Source organism: Oncorhynchus gorbuscha, unplaced genomic scaffold (genome assembly GCF_021184085.1).
Source record: "Oncorhynchus gorbuscha isolate QuinsamMale2020 ecotype Even-year unplaced genomic scaffold, OgorEven_v1.0 Un_scaffold_370, whole genome shotgun sequence".
Taxonomy (NCBI): domain Eukaryota; kingdom Metazoa; phylum Chordata; class Actinopteri; order Salmoniformes; family Salmonidae; genus Oncorhynchus; species Oncorhynchus gorbuscha.
Genome location: NW_025745222.1, coordinates 284,947 through 309,946, shown reverse-complemented (window position 1 = coordinate 309,946; position 25,000 = coordinate 284,947). Strand labels below are relative to the sequence as shown.

General features: G+C 32.7%; 1 protein-coding gene across 2 annotated transcripts in view; it reads left to right on the top strand.

The window, feature by feature from the left end:
- The window catches only part of LOC124018013 (kelch-like protein 5), a 44,671-nt gene that overhangs the window by 13,090 nt on the left and 6,581 nt on the right, over nt 1-25,000 (top strand). Inside the window, exons 5-10 of one of the 2 annotated variants that reach the window (XM_046333269.1) lie at nt 1,336-1,548; nt 5,470-5,539; nt 15,325-15,441; nt 15,812-15,861; nt 16,680-16,854; nt 23,055-23,130. In XM_046333269.1, coding sequence (XP_046189225.1) covers nt 1,336-1,548; nt 5,470-5,539; nt 15,325-15,441; nt 15,812-15,861; nt 16,680-16,854; nt 23,055-23,130 — 701 coding nt within the window. The remainder of the gene's footprint in view (nt 1-1,335; nt 1,549-5,469; nt 5,540-15,324; nt 15,442-15,811; nt 15,862-16,679; nt 16,855-23,054; nt 23,131-25,000) is intronic. The other variant, XM_046333270.1, reaches the window with a different exon arrangement.

Below are 25,000 nucleotides of genomic sequence, written 5' to 3'. Positions count from 1 at the left end.
ACACCATGGTAGGTACATCCTCCCGCAGACACACAGAGCTGTACAGACCTCCACCACACTGCCCACAGCTACACCATGGTAGGTACATCCTCCCACGGCCATGTTACCATGGTTACTCCCGTTCTTATTTCCTCTTACGTGTTTTCCGTTCACTTCACACACGGTCTCCCCATTATCATCACAACTACTGTTTCCATGGAGGGTTGCTATGGTGACTGGAAAAGCTGCTCTATTCCTCTCCTCTCCCTGATCCTCTCCTCTTCCCTGATTTCCTCTACCCTTCTCTCCTCTCCTCTACCCTTCACTCCCCTCCCTGAACCTCTCCTCTCTCTTTCCTCTCTTCCTCTCTCTCTTTCCTCTCTTCCCCTCTCTCTCCTCTCTTCCCCTCTCTCTCCTCTCTTCCCCTCTCTCTCCTCTCTTCCCCTCTCTCTCCTCTCTTCCCCTCTCTCTCCTCTCTTCCTCTCTCTCTCTCCTCTCTTCCTCTCTCTCTCTCCTCTCTTCCTCTTTCTCTCTCTCCTCTCTTCCTCTTTCTCTCTCTCCTCTCTTCCTCTCTCTCTCTCCTCTCTTCCTCTCTCTCTCTCCTCTCTCTCTCTCTCTCTCCTCTCTTTCTCTCTCTCTCTCTCTTTCTCTCTCTCTCTCTCTCTTCCTCTCTCTCTCTCCTCTCTTCCTCTTTCTCTCTCTCCTCTCTTCCTCTTTCTCTCTCTCCTCTCTTCCTCTTTCTCTCTCTCCTCTCTTCCTCTTTCTCTCTCTCCTCTCTTCCTCTCTCTCTCTCCTCTCTTCCTCTCTCTCTCTCCTCTCTTCCTCTCTCTCTCTCCTCTCTTCCTCTCTCTCTCTCCTCTCTTCCTCTCTCTCTCTCTCTCTTCCTCTCTCTCTCTCTCTCTCTCCTCTCTCTCTCTCTCTCTCCTCTCTCTCTCTCTCTCTCTCTCTCTCTCTCTCTCTCTCTCTCCTCTCTTCCTCTCTCTCTCTCTCTTCCTCTCTCTCTCTCCTCTCTTCCTCTCTCTCTCTCCTCTCTTCCTCTCTCTCTCTCTCTCTTCCTCTCTCTCTCTCCTCTCTTCCTCTCTCTCTCTCCTCTCTTCCTCTCTCTCTCTCTCTCTTCCTCTCTCTCTCTCTCTCTTCTCTCTCTCTCTCTCTCTCTCTCTCTCCCTCTCTCTCTCCTCTCTTCCTCTCTCTCTCCTCTCTTCCTCTCTCTCTCTCTCTTCCTCTCTCTCTCTCCTCTCTTCCTCTCTCTCTCTCCTCTCTTCCTCTCTCTCTCTTCCTCTCTCTCTCTCTACCCCTCTCTCTCTCCTACCCCTCTCTCTCTCCCCTCTCTCCTCTTTCCTCTCTCTCCTCTCTCAGGAGAAGTTTGTGGATGTGGTTAAAGGACAGGAGTTTCTCCTCCTCCCGCTAGAAGAGATGGACAGATTGTTGTCCTCCGACGATATGAATGTTCCAGACGAGGAAACCATGGTTACAGCATTGCTAAGCTGGGTCCGCCATGACGTTTCCACCCGGCAACTACACCTGCCCTCGCTCCTCGCTCACATACGACTGCCTTTACTGCAAGCACAGGTTTGTCTCTCTCTCTCTCTGTCTCTCTCTGTCTCTGTCTCTGTCTCTGCTCTCTCTTTCCTCTCTCCTCTCTTTCCTCTCTCCTCTCTGCTCTCTCTTTCCTCTCTCCTCTCTGCTCTCTCTTTCCTCTCTCCTCTCTGCTCTCTCTTTCCTCTCTGCTCTCTCTTTCCTCTCTGCTCTCTCTTTCCTCTCTGCTCTCTCTTTCCTCTCTGCTCTCTCTTTCCTCTCTCCTCTCTGCTCTCTCTTTCCTCTCTCCTCTCTGCTCTCTCTTTCCTCTCTCCTCTCTGCTCTCTCTTTCCTCTCTCCTCTCTGCTCTCTCTTTCCTCTCTCCTCTCTGCTCTCTCTCTGCTCTCTGCTCTCTCTTTCCTCTCTGCTCTCTCTTTCCTCTCTGCTCTCTGCTCTCTCTTTCCTCTTTCCTCTCTGCTCTCTCTTTCCTCTTTCCTCTCTGCTCTCTCTTTCCTCTTTCCTCTCTCCTCTCTGCTCTCTCTTTCCTCTCTCCTCTTTCCTCTCTCCTCTCTGCTCTCTCTTTCCTCTCTGCTCTCTCTTTCCTCTCTGCTCTCTCTTTCCTCTCTGCTCTCTCTTTCCTCTCTGCTCTCTCTTTCCTCTCTGCTCTCTCTTTCCTCTCTCCTCTCTGCTCTCTCTTTCCTCTCTCCTCTCTGCTCTCTCTCTGCTCTCTGCTCTCTCTTTCCTCTCTGCTCTCTCTTTCCTCTCTGCTCTCTGCTCTCTCTTTCCTCTTTCCTCTCTGCTCTCTCTTTCCTCTTTCCTCTCTGCTCTCTCTTTCCTCTTTCCTCTCTCCTCTCTGCTCTCTCTTTCCTCTCTCCTCTTTCCTCTCTCCTCTCTGCTCTCTCTTTCCTCTCTGCTCTCTCTTTCCTCTCTGCTCTCTCTTTCCTCTCTGCTCTCTCTTTCCTCTCTGCTCTCTCTTTCCTCTCTGCTCTCTCTTTCCTCTCTGCTCTCTCTTTCCTCTCTGCTCTCTCTTTCCTCTCTCCTCTCTGCTCTCTCTGCTCTCTCTGTCCTCTCTGCTCTCTCTTTCCTCTCTGCTCTCTCTTTGCTCTCTCTTTCCTCTCTGCTCTCTCTTTCCTCTCTGCTCTCTCTTTCCTCTCTGCTCTCTCTTTCCTCTCTGCTCTCTCTTTCCTCTCTCCTCTCTGCTCTCTCTTTCCTCTCTGCTCTCTCTTTCCTCTCTCCTCTCTGCTCTCTCTTTCCTCTCTGCTCTCTCTTTCCTCTCTTTCCTCTCTCCTCTCTCTTTCCTCTCTGCTCTCTCTTTCCTCTCTGCTCTCTCTTTCCTCTCTGCTCTCTCTCTGCTCTCTCTTTGCTCTCTCTTTCCTCTCTGCTCTCTCTTTCCTCTCTTTCCTCTCTTTCCTCTCTGCTCTCTCTTTCCTCTCTCCTCTCTGCTCTCTCTTTCCTCTCTCTCTCTCTCTCCTCTCTGTCTCTGTCTCCTCTCTCTCTCTTATCTCCCCCATTCTCAAACCTCACATCACAACTAGGAATACACCAATCAATCAACCAATCAAGAAATCACTCAATCAATAATCCAACCAATCAATCAATAAATGACTCAATCAATAATACAATCATCCAACCAGTCAATCAACCATCTACCCAGACAACCTGACAAACAGCTAGTAAAACAGCTAGTCAATAATTGTTTAATTAACTGGTGAAAAGCCCTTTAATTCACTAAAGGTCAGATCCCCCTCCCTGCCCCTCCAGTTGGTTCAGTCTATGGAGCATAAATCAGTTGGAACGTTCTAAACACATTTACAGGGGAGGGGAGAGGGCCCATAAAAGCCAAGATGAAGTGGTGAGAGCTGGAGTAGAGAAGAGAGGGGAAGAGAGGAGGCAGTTTAGCAGAGAGGGAGAGGGAGAGGGGACAAGTGACGAGTGCCCTCCCCCGACTCCCCCACCCGACTCTCTCTCTTTTATATATATACCTTTCCTTGTACCAGGGTTCATTCTGTAGTCACTACACACACCACACTACACACACTACACTACACACACCACACACACCACACTACACTACACACACCACACTACACTACACACACATATACACACACATCTACACAGACACTACACTACACTACACAGACACTACACTACACAGACACTACACTACACAGACACTACACTATAATAATAATATAATATATGCCATTTAGCAGACGCTTTTATCCAAAGCGACTTACAGTCATGTGTGCATACATTCTACGTATGGGTGGTCCCGGGGATCGAACCCACTACCCTGGCGTTACAAGCGCCATGCTCTACCAACTGAGCTACAGAAGGACCACTACACAGACACTACACTACACACACATCTACACTACACTACACTACACTACACTACACTACACTACACTACACTACACTACACTACACTACACTACACCACACAGACACTACACTACACTACACTACACTACACACACTACACTACACACACCACACTACACTACACACACTACACTACACACACCACACTACACTACACACACTACACTACACTACACACCACACTACACTACACTACACAGACACTACACTACACAGACACTACACTACACACACTACACTACACAGACACTACACTACACACACATATACACACACTACACTACACACACATCTACACTACACTACACTACACTACACTACACTACACTACACTACACCACACAGACACAGACACAGACACACACACACAGACACAGACACACACACACAGACACACACACACAGACACAGACAGACACAGACACTACACTACACTACACTACACTACACTACACTACACTACACTACACACACCACACTACACTACACACACATATACACACACATATACACACACACCACACTACACTACACAGACACGACACTACACTACACAGACACTACACTACACAGACACTACACTACACAGACACGACACTACACAGACACTACACTACACAGACACTACACTACACAGACACTACACTACACAGACACTACACTACACACACATATACACACACTACACTACACACACATATACACTACACCACACTACACTACACCACACCACACCACACTACACTACACTACACAGACACTACACTACACACACACACACACTACACTACACACACACAGACACTACACTACACTACACACTACACTACACTACACAGACACTACACTACACACACATTACACTACACACACATATACACTACACAGACACAGACACAGACACAGACACAGACACAGACACTACACTACACTACACAGACACTACACTACACACACATTACACTACACACACATATACACTACACTACACGACACAGACACAGACACAGACACAGACACAGACACAGACACAGACACAGACACAGACACAGACACAGACACAGACACAGACACTACACAGACACAGACACAGACACAGACACTACACAGACACAGACACTACACAGACACAGACACAGACACAGACACAGACACAGACACAGACACAGACACAGACACAGACACAGACACAGACACAGACACAGACACAGACACAGACACAGACACAGACACAGACACAGACACAGACACAGACACAGACACAACACTACACTACACTACACTACACCACACACGTCTATGTAATAATAATAATAATATATGCCATTTAGCAGACGCTTTTATCCAAAGCGACTTACAGTCATGTGTGCATACATTCTACGTATGGGTGGTCCTGGGAATCGAACCCACTACCCTGGCGTTACAAGCGCCATGCTCTACCAACTGAGCTACAGAAGGACCATATGTATTATCAGATTAGTGAGACAACACATACTAGCTGTTAATTTGCTTTTCTCTCGTGTGTGTGTGTGTGTGTGTGTGTGTGTGTGTGTGTGTGTGTGTGTGTGTGTGTGTGTGTGTGTGTAGTTTCTAGCAGACCTGGAGTGTAACCCTCTGCTCCGAGACAGTGTGGAGAGTCAGAGGCTTTTAATGGAAGGTAGGACACACAGGCCTTGTCCTAAATCTGTCTTCCCTACTGCTGAAGGTAGGACACACAGGCCTTGTCCTAAATCTGTCTTCCCTACTGCTGAAGGTAGGACACACAGGCCATGTCCCAAATCTGTCTCCAGGGGGCAATAAAAAAAGCCTTCCACAGGGATGCTGGCCCATGTTGACTCTACAAGGTGTTGAAAGCGTTCCACAGGGATGCTGGTCCATGTTGACTCTACAAGGTGTCTAAAGCGTTCCACAGGGATGCTGACCCATGTTGACTCTACAAGGTGTTGAAAGCCTTCCACAGGGATGCTGGTCCATGTTGACTCTACAAGGTGTCTAAAGCGTTCCACAGAGATGCTGGTCCATGTTGACTCTACAAGGTGTTGAAAACGTTCCACAGGGATGCTGGTCCATGTTGACTCCACAAGGTGTTGAAAGCGTTCCACAGGGATGCTGGTCCATGTTGACTCTACAAGGTGTTGAAAGCCTTCCACAGGGATGCTGGTCCATGTTGACTCCAACGCTTCCCACAAGTTGTGTCAAGTTGGCTGGATGTCCTTTGGGTGGTGGACTGTTCTTGGGGCGGAAGGGTAGCCTAGTAGTTAGAGCGTTGGACTAGTAACCGGAAGGTTGCAAGTTCAAACCCCCGAGCTGACAAGGTACAAATCTCTCGTTCTGCCCCTGAACAAGGCAACCCACTGTTCCTAGGCCGTCATTGAAAATAAGAATTTGTTCTTAAGTGACTTGCCTGGTTAAATAAAGGTAAAATAAATAAAAAATAAAAATACACACGGGAAACTGTTGAGCGTGGAAATCCCAGCAGCGTTGCAGTTTTTGACACACTCAAACCGGTGCTCCTGGCACCTCCTACCTGCTACTGGTGCTCCTGGCACCTCCTACCTGCTACTGGTGCTCCTGGCACCTCCTACTGGTGCTCCTGGCACCTCCTACTGTTGCTCCTGGCACCTCCTACCAAACCCCCGTTCAAAGGCACATCAATCTGTTGATGTCATACAAATAAATGTGTTCATTTATAGATGAATGTATTGATGAATGTATTGATGAATGTTATTAATGAATGTTATTAATGAATGTTATTAATGAATGTATTAATGAATGTTATTAATGAATGTTATTAATGAATGTATTGATGAATGTATTGATGAATGTGATGATGAATGTATTGATGAATGTATTGATGAATGTATTGATGAATGTTATTAATGTATTGATGAATGTATTGATGAATGTATTGATGAATGTATTGATGAATGTATTGATGAATGTAATGATGAATGTAATGATGAATGTAATGATGAATGTATTGATGAATGTAATGATGAATGTATTGATGAATGTATTGATGAATGTAATGATGAATGTTATTAATGTATTGATGAATGTAATGATGAATGTATTGATGAATGTATTGATGAATGTAATGATGAATGTTATGAATGTATTGATGAATGTAATGATGAATGTATTGATGAATGTATTGATGAATGTTATTAATGAATGTATTGATGAATGTTATTAATGAATGTATTGATGAATGTATTGATGAATGTTATTAATGTATTGATGAATGTATTGATGAATGTTATTAATGTATTGATGAATGTATTGATGAATGTTATTAATGTATTGATGAATGTATTGATGAATGTTATTAATGTATTGATGAATGTATTGATGAATGTATTGATGAATGTAATGATGAATGTAATGATGAATGTATTGATGAATGTATTGATGAATGTAATGATGAAGTAATGATGAATGTATTGATGAATGTAATGATGAATGTATTGATGAATGTATTGATGAATGTATTGATGAATGTATTGATGAATGTATTGATGAATGTAATGATGAATGTTATTAATGTATTGATGAATGTATTGATGAATGTATTGATGAATGTAATGATGAATGTTATTAATGTATTGATGAATGTATTGATGAATGTAATGATGAATGTATTGATGAATGTATTGATGAATGTATTGATGAATGTTATTAATGTATTGATGAATGTATTGATGAATGTAATGATGAATGTATTGATGAATGTATTGATGAATGTAATGATGAATGTATTGATGAATGTAATGATGAATGTATTGATGAATGTATTGATGAATGTATTGATGAATGTATTGATGAATGTATTGATGAATGTAATGATGAATGTATTGATGAATGTATTGATGAATGTGATGATGAATGTATTGATGAATGTATTGATGAATGTATTGATGAATGTATTGATGAATGTTATTAATGTATTGATGAATGTATTGATGAATGTATTGATGAATGTAATGATGAATGTAATGATGAATGTATTGATGAATGTATTGATGAATGTATTGATGAATGTATTGATGAATGTAATGATGAATGTAATGATGAATGTAATGATGAATGTAATGATGAATGTATTGATGAATGTAATGATGAATGTAATGATGAATGTATTGATGAATGTAATGATGAATGTTATTAATGTATTGATGAATGTAATGATGAATGTATTGATGAATGTATTGATGAATGTAATGATGAATGTTATGAATGTATTGATGAATGTAATGATGAATGTATTGATGAATGTATTGATGAATGTAATGATGAATGTATTGATGAATGTATTGATGAATGTATTGATGAATGTATTGATGAATGTAATGATGAATGTATTGATGAATGTAATGATGAATGTTATTAATGTATTGATGAATGTATTGATGAATGTATTGATGAATGTATTGATGAATGTATTGATGAATGTAATGATGAATGTATTGATGAATGTATTGATGAATGTTATTAATGTATTGATGAATGTAATGATGAATGTATTGATGAATGTATTGATGAATGTATTGATGAATGTATTGATGAATGTATTGATGAATGTAATGGATGTAATGATGAATGTATTGATGAATGTATTGATGAATGTAATGGATGTAATGATGAATGTATTGATGAATGTATTGATGAATGTTATTAATGTATTGATGAATGTATTGATGAATGTATTGATGAATGTATTGATGAATGTTATTAATGTATGTATTGATGAATGTTATTAATGTATTGATGAATGTTATGAATGTATTGATGAATGTTATTAATGTATTGATGAATGTAATGGATGTAATGATGAATGTATTGATGAATGTATTGATGAATGTTATTAATGTAATGGATGTAATGATGAATGTATTGATGAATGTATTGATGAATGTTATGAATGTATTGATGAATGTAATGGATGTAATGATGAATGTATTGATGAATGTTATTAATGTATTGATGAATGTTATTAATGTATTGATGAATTTAATGAATGTATTGATGAATTTAATGAATGTATTGATGAATGTATTGATGAATGTATTGATGAATGTTATTAATGTATTGATGAATGTAATGATGAATGTATTGATGAATGTATTGATGAATGTATTGATGAATGTTATTAATGTATTGATGAATGTGATGGATGTATTGATGAATGTATTGATGAATGTATTGATGAATGTATTGATGAATGTATTGATGAATGTATTGATGAATGTATTGATGAATGTAATGATGAATGTATTGATGAATGTAATGAACATAATGATGAATGTATTGATGAATGTATTGATGAATGTAATGAACATAATGATGAATGTATTGATGAATGTATTGATGAATGTTATGAATGTATTGATGAATGTATTGATGAATGTTATTAATGTATTGATGAATGTAATGGATGTAATGATGAATGTATTGATGAATGTAATGATGAATGTTATTAATGTATTGATGAATGTAATGGATGTAATGATGAATGTAATGGATGTAATGATGAATGTATTGATGAATGTTATTAATGTATTGATGAATGTTATTAATGTATTGATGAATGTATTGATGAATGTATTGATGAATGTTATTAATGTATTGATGAATGTTATTAATGTATTGATGAATGTATTGATGAATGTATTGATGAATGTATTGATTAATGTAATGATGAATGTATTGATGAATGTTATTAATGTATTGATGAATGTATTGATGAATGTAATGATGAATGTTATTAATGTATTGATGAATGTATTGATGAATGTAATGATGAATGTAATGATGAATGTAATGATGAATGTATTGATGAATGTATTGATGAATGTATTGATGAATGTATTGATGAATGTTATTAATGTATTGATGAATGTTATTAATGAATGTAATGATGAATGTAATGATGAATGTATTGATGAATGTTATTAATGTATTGATGAATGTTATTAATGTATTGATGAATGTAATGGATGTAATGATGAATGTATTGATGAATGTATTGATGAATGTTATGAATGTATTGATGAATGTTATTAATGTATTGATGAATGTAATGGATGTAATGATGAATGTATTGATGAATGTTATTAATGTATTGATGAATGTAATGAATGTTATTAATGAATGTATTGATGAATGTATTGATGAATGTATTGATGAATGTATTGATGAATGTATTGATGAATGTATTGATGAATGTTATTAATGTATTGATGAATGTATTGATGAATGTATTGATGAATGTATTGATGAATGTATTGATGAATGTAATGATGAATGTTATGAATGTATTGATGAATGTATTGATGAATGTATTGATGAATGTATTGATGAATGTATTGATGAATGTATTGATGAATGTAATGATGAATGTATTGATGAATGTAATGAACATAATGATGAATGTATTGATGAATGTATTGATGAATGTAATGAACATAATGATGAATGTATTGATGAATGTATTGATGAATGTTATGAATGTATTGATGAATGTATTGATGAATGTTATTAATGTATTGATGAATGTAATGGATGTAATGATGAATGTATTGATGAATGTAATGATGAATGTTATTAATGTATTGATGAATGTAATGGATGTAATGATGAATGTAATGGATGTAATGATGAATGTAATGGATGTAATGATGAATGTAATGGATGTAATGATGAATGTAATGGATGTAATGATGAATGTAATGGATGTATTGATGAATGTTATTAATGTATTGATGAATGTATTGATGAATGTATTGATGAATGTATTGATGAATGTTATTAATGTATTGATGAATGTATTGATGAATGTATTGATGAATGTATTGATGAATGTATTGATGAATGTAATGATGAATGTTATTAATGTATTGATGAATGTATTGATGAATGTAATGATGAATGTAATGATGAATGTATTGATGAATGTATTGATGAATGTAATGGATGTATTGATGAATGTATTGATGAATGTAATGATGAATGTATTGATGAATGTTATTAATGTATTGATGAATGTTATTAATGTATTGATGAATGTAACTAATGTATTGATGAATGTATTGATGAATGTAACTAATGTATTGATGAATGTATTGATGAATGTATAGATGAATGTTATTAATGTATTGATGAATGTAATGATGAATGTATTAATGAATGTAATGGTCAATGTAATGATGAATGTATTAATGAATGTATTGATGAATGTTATTAATGAATGTATTGATGAATGTAACTAATGTATTGATGAATGTATTGATGAATGTAACGAATGTATTGATGAATGTATTGATGAATGTATAGATGAATGTTATTGATGAATGTAATGATGAATGTATTGATGAATGTAATGATGAATGTAATGATGAATGTATTGATGAATGTATTAATGAATGTAATGGTCAATGTAATGATGAATGTATTGATGAATGTATTGATGAATGTAATGATGAATGTAATGATGAATGTATTAATGAATGTAATGGTCAATGTAATGATGAATGTATTGATGAATGTATTGATGAATGTTATTAATGTATTGATGAATGTAATGATGAATGTAATGATGAATGTATTAATGAATGTATTAATGAATGTATTGATGAATGTATTAATGAATGTATTAATGAATGTATTAATGAATGTATTAATGAATGTATTAATGAATGTATTAATGAATGTATTAATGAATGTATTAATGAATGTAATGATGAATGTAATGATGAATGTATTGATGAATGTATTGATGAATGTATTGATGAATGTATAGATGAATGTAATGATGAATGTAATGATGAATGTATTGATGAATGTAATGATGAATGTAATGATGAATGTATTGATGAATGTAATGATGAATGTATTAATGAATGTAATGGTCAATGTAATGATGAATGTATTGATGAATGTTATTAATGTATTGATGAATGTATTGATGAATGTAATGATGAATGTAATGATGAATGTATTAATGAATGTAATGGTCAATGTAATGATGAATGTATTGATGAATGTATTGATGAATGTTATTAATGTATTGATGAATGTAATGATGAATGTATTGATGAATGTATTGATGAATGTATTGATGAATGTATTGATGAATGTATTGATGAATGTATTGATGAATGTATTGATGAATGTATTGATGAATGTATTAATGAATGTATTAATGAATGTATTAATGAATGTATTAATGAATGTATTAATGAATGTATTAATGAATGTATTAATGAATGTATTAATGAATGTATTAATCAATGTAATGATGAATGTATTGATGAATGTATTGATGAATGTATTGATGAATGTATTGATGAATGTATTGATGAATGTATTGATGAATGTAACTAATGTATTGATGAATGTATAGATGAATGTTATTAATGTATTGATGAATGTAATGATGAATGTTATTAATGTATTGATGAATGTAATGATGAATGTATTAATGAATGTAATGGTCAATGTAATGATGAATGTTATGAATGTATTGATGAATGTAATGATGAATGTATTGATGAATGTATTGATGAATGTATTGATGAATGTATTGATGAATGTAATGATGAATGTATTAATGAATGTAATGGTCAATGTAATGAATGTATTGATGAATGTTATTAATGTATTGATGAATGTATTAATGAATGTATTGATGAATGTATTGATGAATGTAATGATGAATGTATTAATGAATGTAATGATGAATGTAATGATGAATGTATTGATGAATGTTATTAATGTATTGATGAATGTTATTAATGTATTGATGAATGTAATGGATGTAATGATGAATGTATTGATGAATGTATTGATGAATGTTATGAATGTATTGATGAATGTTATTAATGTATTGATGAATGTAATGGATGTAATGATGAATGTATTGATGAATGTTATTAATGTATTGATGAATGTAATGAATGTTATTAATGAATGTATTGATGAATGTATTGATGAATGTATTGATGAATGTATTGATGAATGTATTGATGAATGTATTGATGAATGTTATTAATGTATTGATGAATGTATTGATGAATGTATTGATGAATGTATTGATGAATGTAATGATGAATGTTATGAATGTATTGATGAATGTATTGATGAATGTATTGATGAATGTATTGATGAATGTATTGATGAATGTAATGATGAATGTATTGATGAATGTAATGAACATAATGATGAATGTATTGATGAATGTATTGATGAATGTTATGAATGTATTGATGAATGTATTGATGAATGTTATTAATGTATTGATGAATGTAATGGATGTAATGATGAATGTATTGATGAATGTAATGATGAATGTTATTAATGTATTGATGAATGTAATGGATGTAATGATGAATGTAATGGATGTAATGATGAATGTAATGGATGTAATGATGAATGTAATGGATGTATTGATGAATGTTATTAATGTATTGATGAATGTATTGATGAATGTATTGATGAATGTATTGATGAATGTTATTAATGTATTGATGAATGTATTGATGAATGTATTGATGAATGTATTGATGAATGTATTGATGAATGTAATGATGAATGTTATTAATGTATTGATGAATGTATTGATGAATGTAATGATGAATGTAATGATGAATGTATTGATGAATGTATTGATGAATGTAATGGATGTATTGATGAATGTATTGATGAATGTAATGATGAATGTATTGATGAATGTTATTAATGTATTGATGAATGTTATTAATGTATTGATGAATGTAACTAATGTATTGATGAATGTATTGATGAATGTAACTAATGTATTGATGAATGTATTGATGAATGTATAGATGAATGTTATTAATGTATTGATGAATGTAATGATGAATGTATTAATGAATGTAATGGTCAATGTAATGATGAATGTATTAATGAATGTATTGATGAATGTTATTAATGAATGTATTGATGAATGTAACTAATGTATTGATGAATGTATTGATGAATGTAACGAATGTATTGATGAATGTATTGATGAATGTATAGATGAATGTTATTGATGAATGTAATGATGAATGTATTGATGAATGTAATGATGAATGTAATGATGAATGTATTGATGAATGTATTAATGAATGTAATGGTCAATGTAATGATGAATGTATTGATGAATGTATTGATGAATGTAATGATGAATGTAATGATGAATGTATTAATGAATGTAATGGTCAATGTAATGATGAATGTATTGATGAATGTTATTAATGTATTGATGAATGTAATGATGAATGTAATGATGAATGTATTAATGAATGTATTAATGAATGTATTGATGAATGTATTGATGAATGTATTAATGAATGTATTAATGAATGTATTAATGAATGTATTAATGAATGTATTAATGAATGTATTAATGAATGTATTAATGAATGTATTAATCAATGTAATGATGAATGTATTGATGAATGTATTGATGAATGTATTGATGAATGTATTGATGAATGTATTGATGAATGTATAGATGAATGTAATGATGAATGTAATGATGAATGTATTGATGAATGTAATGATGAATGTAATGATGAATGTATTGATGAATGTAATGATGAATGTATTAATGAATGTAATGGTCAATGTAATGATGAATGTATTGATGAATGTTATTAATGTATTGATGAATGTATTGATGAATGTAATGATGAATGTAATGATGAATGTATTAATGAATGTAATGGTCAATGTAATGATGAATGTATTGATGAATGTATTGATGAATGTTATTAATGTATTGATGAATGTAATGATGAATGTATTGATGAATGTATTGATGAATGTATTGATGAATGTATTGATGAATGTAACTAATGTATTGATGAATGTATAGATGAATGTTATTAATGTATTGATGAATGTAATGATGAATGTTATTAATGTATTGATGAATGTAATGATGAATGTATTAATGAATGTAATGGTCAATGTAATGATGAATGTTATGAATGTATTGATGAATGTAATGATGAATGTATTGATGAATGTATTGATGAATGTATTGATGAATGTATTGATGAATGTAATGATGAATGTATTAATGAATGTAATGGTCAATGTAATGAATGTATTGATGAATGTTATTAATGTATTGATGAATGTATTAATGAATGTATTGATGAATGTATTGATGAATGTAATGATGAATGTATTGATGAATGTATTGATGAATGTATTGATGAATGTTATTAATGTATTGATGAATGTATTGATGAATGTATTGATGAATGTATTGATGAATGTTATTGATGAATGTTATTGATGGATGTATTGATGGATGTATTGATGAATGTTATTGATGGATGTATTGATGGATGTATTGATTGACGTATAGATGAATATATAGATGAGTGTATTGATCTGTGGAGTGATGAATGTATTGATTGTATTGTTCAGGTATGAAGTACCATCTCCTACCTCATCGGCGCCCCCTGCTGCAGAGCCCCAGAACCAGACCTCGTAAATCTACTGTAGGAGCCATGTTCGCTGTTGGGGGAATGGACGCTAGCAAAGGTTAGCCTCTGATGTTCACTGTAATGGGTATGGACGCTAGCAAAGGTTAGCCTCTGATGTTCACTGTAATGGGTATGGACGCTAGCAAAGGTTAGCCTCTGGTGTTCACTGTAATGGGTATGGACGCTAGCAAAGGTTAGCCTCTGGTGTTCACTGTAATGGGTACGGACGCTAGCAAAGGTTAGCCTCTGATGTTCACTGTAATGGGTACGGACGCTACCAAAGGTTAGCTTCTGATGTTCACTGTAATGGGTATGGACGCTACCAAAGGTTAGCCTCGCGTGTGTGTGTGTGTGTGTGTGTGTGTGTGTGTGTGTGTGTGTGTGTGTGTGTGTGTGTGTGTGTGTGTGTGTGTGTGTGTGTGTGTCAGGAGCCACCAGTATAGAGCAGTACTGCCTGCGTCGGGATGCGTGGAGCCAGGTAAACAAATCAACCGTATATTATATATTAAACCTTGTATTTATATTAAATTATATATTATTATATTTTTATATTTTATGTTATATATATTTAACACATTTCCCCCCCAATAAATGAAACCTTATATTTATATTATGATTATATTTTTAAACTTTATATTTGTATTATATTATATGATTGTATATTTAAACCTTATATTTATATGATCTTATATTATATATTATTATATATTTAAACCTTATATTATATTATTATATATTTAAACCTTATATTCTATATTAATATATATTTAAACCTTATATTTATATTCTATATTATTATATATTTAAACCTTATATTTATATGATATATTATTATATATTTAAACCTTATATTTATATTATATATTATTATATATTTAAACCTTATGTTATTATATATTTAAATCTTATATTATTATATATTTAAACCTTATATTTATATTATATATTATTATATATTTAAACCTTATGTTATTATATATTTAAACCTTATATTATTATATATTTAAACCTTATATATTATTATATATTTAAACCTTATATTTATATTATATATTTAAACCTTATATTTATTTTCTATATTATTATATATTTAAACCTTATATTTATATATTATATTATTATATATTTAAACCTTATAGAATATAAATATATTATTATATATTTAAACCTTATATTTATATTCTATATTATTATATATTTATACCTTATATGAAACACATTTCCCCCCCAACAAATGAAAGTCCATTTGTTTTAACCAAAACTAGAAGGTGAGATTAAAGACCCAAAGCTTTCCAGGTGGCGGTGTTGAGCGGGCGCAGACTCCAGTTCGGGGTGTGTGTGCTGGATCGACGTCTCTACGTGGTCGGGGGTCGGGATGGACTGAAGACCCTCAACACCGTGGAGTGTTACGACCCGGACGGTGGCAGCTGGAGCGTCATGACGCCCATGTCCACACACAGACACGGGCTGGGTGAGAACAGACAGTACGGGTTGTCTGGTACATACTGTGATATCTATAGGTGTTAATATATAATATCTATAGGTGTTAATATATACTGTGATATCTATAGGTGTTAATATATACTGTGATATCTATAGGTGTTACTATATACTGTGATATCTATAGGTGTTAATATATAATATCTATAGGTGTTAATATATAATATCTATAGGTGTTAATATATAATATCTATAGGTGTTAATATATAATATCTATAGGTGTTAATATATAATATCTATAGGTGTTAATATATAATATCTATAGGTGTTAATATATAATATCTATAGGTGTTAATATATACTGTGATATCTATAGGTGTTAATATATACTGTGATATCTATAGGTGTTAATATGTGATATCTATAGGTGTTAATATATATTAATATCTATAGGTGTTATTATATATTAACACCTATAGATATTATATATTAACACCTATAGATATTATATATTAACATCTATAGATATTATATATTAACATCTATAGATATTATATAACATCTATAGGTGTTAATATATAATATCTATAGGTGTTAATATATAATATCTATAGGTGTTAATATATAATATCTATAGGTGTTAATATATAATATCTATAGGTGTTAATATATAATATCTATAGGTGTTAATATATAATATCTATAGGTGTTAATATATAATATCTATAGGTGTTAATATATAATATCTATAGGTGTTAATATATACTGTGATATCTATAGGTGTTAATATGTGATATCTATAGGTGTTAATATGTGATATCTATAGGTGTTAATATGTAATATCTATAGGTGTTAATATATAATATCTATAGGTGTTAATATATCATATCTATAGGTGTTAATATATCATATCTATAGGTGTTAATATATCATATCTATAGGTGTTAATATATCATATCTATAGGTGTTAATATATACTGTAATAAATATAGGTGTTAATATAAACTGTGATATCTATAGGTGTTAATATAAACTGTGATATCTATAGGTGTTAATATAAACTGTGATATCTATAGGTGTTAATATATACTGTAATATATATAGGTGTTAATATATACTGTAATATATATAGGTGTTAATATAAACTGTAATATCTATAGGTGTTAATATATACTGTAATATCTATAGGTGTTAATATATACTGTAATATCTATAGGTGTTAATATATACTGTAATATCTATAGGTGTTAATATATAATATCTATAGGTGTTAATATATACTGTGATATCTATATGTGTTAATATATAATATCTATAGGTGTTAATATATAATATCTATAGGTGTTAATATATACTGTGATATCTATAGGTGTTAATATATACTGTGATATCTATAGGTGTTAATATGTGATATCTATAGGTGTTAATATATATTAATATCTATAGGTGTTATTATATATTAACACCTATAGATATTATATATTAACACCTATAGATATTATATATTAACACCTATAGATATTATATATTAACATCTATAGATATTATATATTAACATCTATAGATATTATATAATATCTATAGGTGTTAATATATAATATCTATAGGTGTTAATATATAATATCTATAGGTGTTAATATATAATATCTATAGGTGTTAATATATAATATCTATAGGTGTTAATATATAATATCTATAGGTGTTAATATATAATATCTATAGGTGTTAATATATAATATCTATAGGTGTTAATATATAATATCTATAGGTGTTAATATATACTGTGATATCTATAGGTGTTAATATATAATATCTATAGGTGTTAATATATACTGTGATATCTATAGGTGTTAATATGTGATATCTATAGGTGTTAATATGTGATATCTATAGGTGTTAATATGTGATATCTATAGGTGTTAATATATACTGTGATATCTATAGGTGTTAATATATACTGTAATATCTATAGGTGTTAATATATACTGTAATATCTATAGGTGTTAATATATCATATCTATAGGTGTTAATATATCATATCTATAGGTGTTAATATATCATATCTATAGGTGTTAATATATCATATCTATAGGTGTTAATATATCATATCTATAGGTGTTAATATATCATATCTATAGGTGTTAATATATAATATCTATAGGTGTTAATATATAATATCTATAGGTGTTAATATATAATATCTATAGGTGTTAATATATACTGTGATATCTATAGGTGTTAATACATAATATCTATAGGTGTTCATATATACTGTGATATGTGTTCATATATACTGTGATATCTATAGGTGTTAATATGTGATATCTATAGGTGTTAATATGTAATATCTATACGTGTTAATATATAATATCTATAGGTGTTAATATATAATATCTATAGGTGTTAATATATAATATCTATAGGTGTTAATATATAATATCTATAGGAGTTAATATATAATATCTATAGGTGTTAATATATAATATCTATAGGTGTTAATATATAATATCTATAGGTGTTAATATATAATATCTATAGGTGTTAATATATAATATCTATAGGTGTTAATATATAATATCTATAGGTGTTAATATATAATATCTATAGGTGTTAATATAAACTGTAATATCTATAGGAGTTAATTTATACTGTAATATCTATAGGTGTTAATATATACTGTAATATCTATAGGTGTTAATATATACTGTAATATCTATAGGTGTTAATATATACTGTAATATCTATAGGTGTTAATATAAACTGTAATATCTATAGGTGTTAATATATACTGTAATATCTATAGGTGTTAATATATACTGTAATATCTATAGGTGTTAATATAAACTGTAATATCTATAGGTGTTAATATATACTGTAATATCTATAGGTGTTAATATATACTGTGATATCTATAGGTGTTAATATATAATATCTATAGGTGTTAATATATACTGTGATATCTATAGGTGTTAATATATACTGTGATATCTATAGGTGTTAATATATACTGTGATATCTATAGGTGTTAATATATAATGTGATATCTATAGGTGTTAATATATAATATCTATAGGTGTTAATATATAATATCTATAGGTGTTAATATATAATATCTATAGGTGTTAATATATAATATCTATAGGTGTTAATATATAATATCTATAGGTGTTAATATATAATATCTATAGGTGTTAATATATAATATCTATAGGTGTTAATATATAATATCTATAGGTGTTAATATATACTGTGATATCTATAGGTGTTAATATATAATATCTATAGGTGTTAATATATACTGTGATATCTATAGGTGTTAATATGTGATATCTATAGGTGTTAATATGTGATATCTATAGGTGTTAATATATACTGTGATATCTATAGGTGTTAATATATACTGTAATATCTATAGGTGTTAATATATACTGTAATATCTATAGGTGTTAATATATCATATCTATAGGTGTTAATATATCATATCTATAGGTGTTAATATATCATATCTATAGGTGTTAATATATCATATCTATAGGTGTTAATATATCATATCTATAGGTGTTAATATATACTGTAATAAATATAGGTGTTAATATAAACTGTGATATCTATAGGTGTTAATATAAACTGTAATATCTATAGGTGTTAATATATAATATCTATAGGTGTTAATATATAATATCTATAGGTGTTAATATATAATATCTATAGGTGTTAATATATAATATCTATAGGTGTTAATATATAATATCTATAGGTGTTAATATATACTGTGATATCTATAGGTGTTAATACATAATATCTATAGGTGTTCATATATACTGTGATATCTATAGGTGTTCATATATACTGTGATATCTATAGGTGTTAATATATACTGTGATATCTATAGGTGTTAATATGTGATATCTATACGTGTTAATATATAATATCTATAGGTGTTAATATATAATATCTATAGGTGTTAATATATAATATCTATAGGTGTTAATATATAATATCTATAGGAGTTAATATATAATATCTATAGGAGTTAATATATAATATCTATAGGTGTTAATATATAATATCTATAGGTGTTAATATATAATATCTATAGGTGTTAATATATAATATCTATAGGTGTTAATATAAAATATCTATAGGTGTTAATATATAATATCTATAGGTGTTAATATAAACTGTAATATCTATAGGAGTTAATTTATACTGTAATATCTATAGGTGTTAATATATACTGTAATATCTATAGGTGTTAATATATACTGTAATATCTATAGGTGTTAATATATACTGTAATATCTATAGGTGTTAATATAAACTGTAATATCTATAGGTGTTAATATATACTGTAATATCTATAGGTGTTAATATATACTGTAATATCTATAGGTGTTAATATAAACTGTAATATCTATAGGTGTTAATATATACTGTAATATCTATAGGTGTTAATATATACTGTAATATCTATAGGTGTTAATATATACTGTGATATCTATAGGTGTTAATATATAATATCTATAGGTGTTAATATATACTGTGATATCTATAGGTGTTAATATATACTGTGATATCTATAGGTGTTAATATATAATATCTATAGGTGTTAATATATAATATCTATAGGTGTTAATATATAATATCTATAGGTGTTAATATATAATATCTATAGGTGTTAATATATAATATCTATAGGTGTTAATATATAATATCTATAGGTGTTAATATATAATATCTATAGGTGTTAATATATAATATCTATAGGTGTTAATATATACTGTGATATCTATAGGTGTTAATATATACTGTGATATCTATAGGTGTTAATATATACTGTGATATCTATAGGTGTTAATATATAATATCTATAGGTGTTAATATATAATATCTATAGGTGTTAATATATACTGTGATATCTATAGGTGTTAATATATACTGTGATATCTATAGGTGTTAATATATACTGTGATATCTATAGGTGTTAATATGTAATATCTATAGGTGTTAATATATAATATCTATAGGTGTTAATATGTAATATCTATAGGTGTTAATATATACTGTAATATCTATAGGTGTTAATATATACTGTGATATCTATAGGTGTTAATATATAATATCTATAGGTGTTAATATATACTGTGATATCTATAGGTGTTAATATATAATATCTATAGGTGTTAATATATACTGTGATATCTATAGGTGTTAATATATACTGTGATATCTATAGGTGTTAATATATACTGTGATATCTATAGGTGTTAATATATAATATCTATAGGTGTTAATATATAATATCTATAGGTGTTAATATATAATATCTATAGGTGTTAATATATAATATCTATAGGTGTTAATATATAATATCTATAGGTGTTAATATATAATATCTATAGGTGTTAATATATAATATCTATAGGTGTTAATATGTAATATCTATAGGTGTTAATATGTAATATCTATAGGTGTTAATATATCATATCTATAGGTGTTAATATATCATATCTATAGGTGTTAATATATCATATCTATAGGTGTTAATATATCATATCTATAGGTGTTAATATATCATATCTATAGGTGTTAATATATAATATCTATAGGTGTTAATATATACTGTAATATCTATAGGTGTTAATATATCATATCTATAGGTGTTAATATATAACATCTATAGGTGTTAATATATAATATCTATAGGTGTTAATATATACTGTAATATCTATAGGTGTTAATATATAACATCTATAGGTGTTAATATATAATATCTATAGGTGTTAATATATACTGTAATATCTATAGGTGTTAATATATAACATCTATAGGTGTTAATATATAATATCTATAGGTGTTAATATATACTGTAATATCTATAGGTGTTAATATATCATATCTATAGGTGTTAATATATAACATCTATAGGTGTTAATATATAATATCTATAGGTGTTAATATATACTGTAATATCTATAGGTGTTAATATATAACATCTATAGGTGTTAATATATAATATCTATAGGTGTTAATATATACTGTGATATCTATAGGTGTTAATATATAACATCTATAGGTGTTAATATATAATATCTATAGGTGTTAATATATACTGTAATATCTATAGGTGTTAATATATCATATCTATAGGTGTTAATATATACTGTATCTATAGGTGTTAATATATACTGTGATATCTATAGGTGTTAATATATACTGTAATATCTATAGGTGTGACAGTACTTGAGGGTCCAATGTATGCAGTAGGAGGGCATGATGGGTGGAGCTACCTCAGCACTGTAGAGAGGTGAGTCAGACCCTGTTCATATGACTTTACAGGTCTGGTCATATGTCTCTGTCTCTCTCTGTCTCTCCCTGTGTCTCCCTCTCTCTCCCTGTGTCTCCCTCTCTCTCGGTGTGTCTCCCTCTCTCTCGGTGTGTCTCCCTCTCTCTCGGTGTGTCTCCCTCTCTCTCGGTGTGTCTCCCTCTCTCTCGCTGTGTCTCCCTCTCTCTCGCTGTGTCTCCCTCTCTCTCGCTGTGTCTCCCTCTCTCTCGCTGTGTCTCCCTCTCTCTCGCTGTGTCTCCCTCTCTCTCGCTGTGTCTCCCTCTCTCTCGCTGTGTCTCCCTCTCTCTCGCTGTGTCTCCCTCTCTCTCGCTGTGTCTCCCTCTCTCTCGCTGTGTCTCCCTCTCTCTCGCTGTGTCTCCCTCTCTCTCGCTGTGCTCTCTCTCGTGTGTCTCCCTCTCTCTCGCTGTGTCTCCCTCTCTCTCGCTGTGTCTCCCTCTCTCTCGCTGTGTCTCCCTCTCTCTCGCTGTGTCTCCCTCTCTCTCGCTGTGTCTCCCTCTCTCTCGCTGTGTCTCCCTCTCTCTCGCTGTGTCTCCCTCTCTCTCGCTGTGTCTCCCTCTCTCTCGCTGTGTCTCCCTCTCTCTCGCTGTGTCTCCCTCTCTCTCGCTGTGTCTCCCTCTCTCTCGCTGTGTCTCCCTCTCTCTCGCTGTGTCTCCCTCTCTCTCGCTGTGTCTCCCTCTCTCTCGCTGTGTCTCCCTCTCTCTCGCTGTGTCTCCCTCTCTCTCGCTGTGTCTCCCTCTCTCTCGCTGTGTCTCCCTCTCTCTCGCTGTGTCTCCCTCTCTCTCGCTGTGTCTCCCTCTCTCTCGCTGTGTCTCCCTCTCTCTCGCTGTGTCTCCCTCTCTCTCGCTGTGTCTCCCTCTCTCTCGCTGTGTCTCCCTCTCTCTCGCTGTGTCTCCCTCTCTCTCGCTGTGTCTCCCTCTCTCTCGCTGTGTCTCCCTCTCTCTCGCTGTGTCTCCCTCTCTCTCGCTGTGTCTCCCTCTCTCTCGCTGTGTCTCCCTCTCTCTCGCTGTGTCTCCCTCTCTCTCGCTGTGTCTCCCTCTCTCTCGCTGTGTCTCCCTCTCTCTCGCTGTGTCTCCCTCCCTCTCTCGCTGTGTCTCCCTCTCTCTCGCTGTGTCTCCCTCTCTCTCGCTGTGTCTCCCTCTCTCTCGCTGTGTCTCCCTCTCTCTCGCTGTGTCTCCCTCTCTCTCGCTGTGTCTCCCTCTCTCTCGCTGTGTCTCCCTCTCTCTCGCTGTGTCTCCCTCTCTCTCGCTGTGTCTCCCTCTCTCTCGCTGTGTCTCCCTCTCTCTCGCTGTGTCTCCCTCTCTCTCGCTGTGTCTCCCTCTCTCTCGCTGTGTCTCCCTCTCTCTCGCTGTGTCTCCCTCTCTCTCGCTGTGTCTCCCTCTCTCTCGCTGTGTCTCCCTCTCTCTCGCTGTGTCTCCCTCTCTCTCGCTGTGTCTCCCTCTCTCTCGCTGTGTCTCCCTCTCTCTCGCTGTGTCTCCCTCTCTCTCGCTGTGTCTCCCTCTCTCTCGCTGTGTCTCCCTCTCTCTCGCTGTGTCTCCCTCTCTCTCGCTGTGTCTCTCTCTCTCGCTGTGTCTCCCTCTCTCTCGCTGTGTCTCTGTCTCCCTCTCTCTCGCTGTGTCTCCCTCTCTCGCTGTCTCTGTCTCTGTCTCCCTCTCTCGCTGTCTCTGTCTCTGTCTCTGTCTCTCTCGCTGTCTCTGTCTCTCTCTCTCTCGCTGTGTCTCTGTCTCCCTCTCTCTCGCTGTGTCTCTGTCTCTCTCTCTCGCTGTGTCTCCCTCTCTCGCTGTCTCCCTCTCTCTCGCTGTCTCTGTCTCTCTCTCTCTCGCTGTCTCTGTCT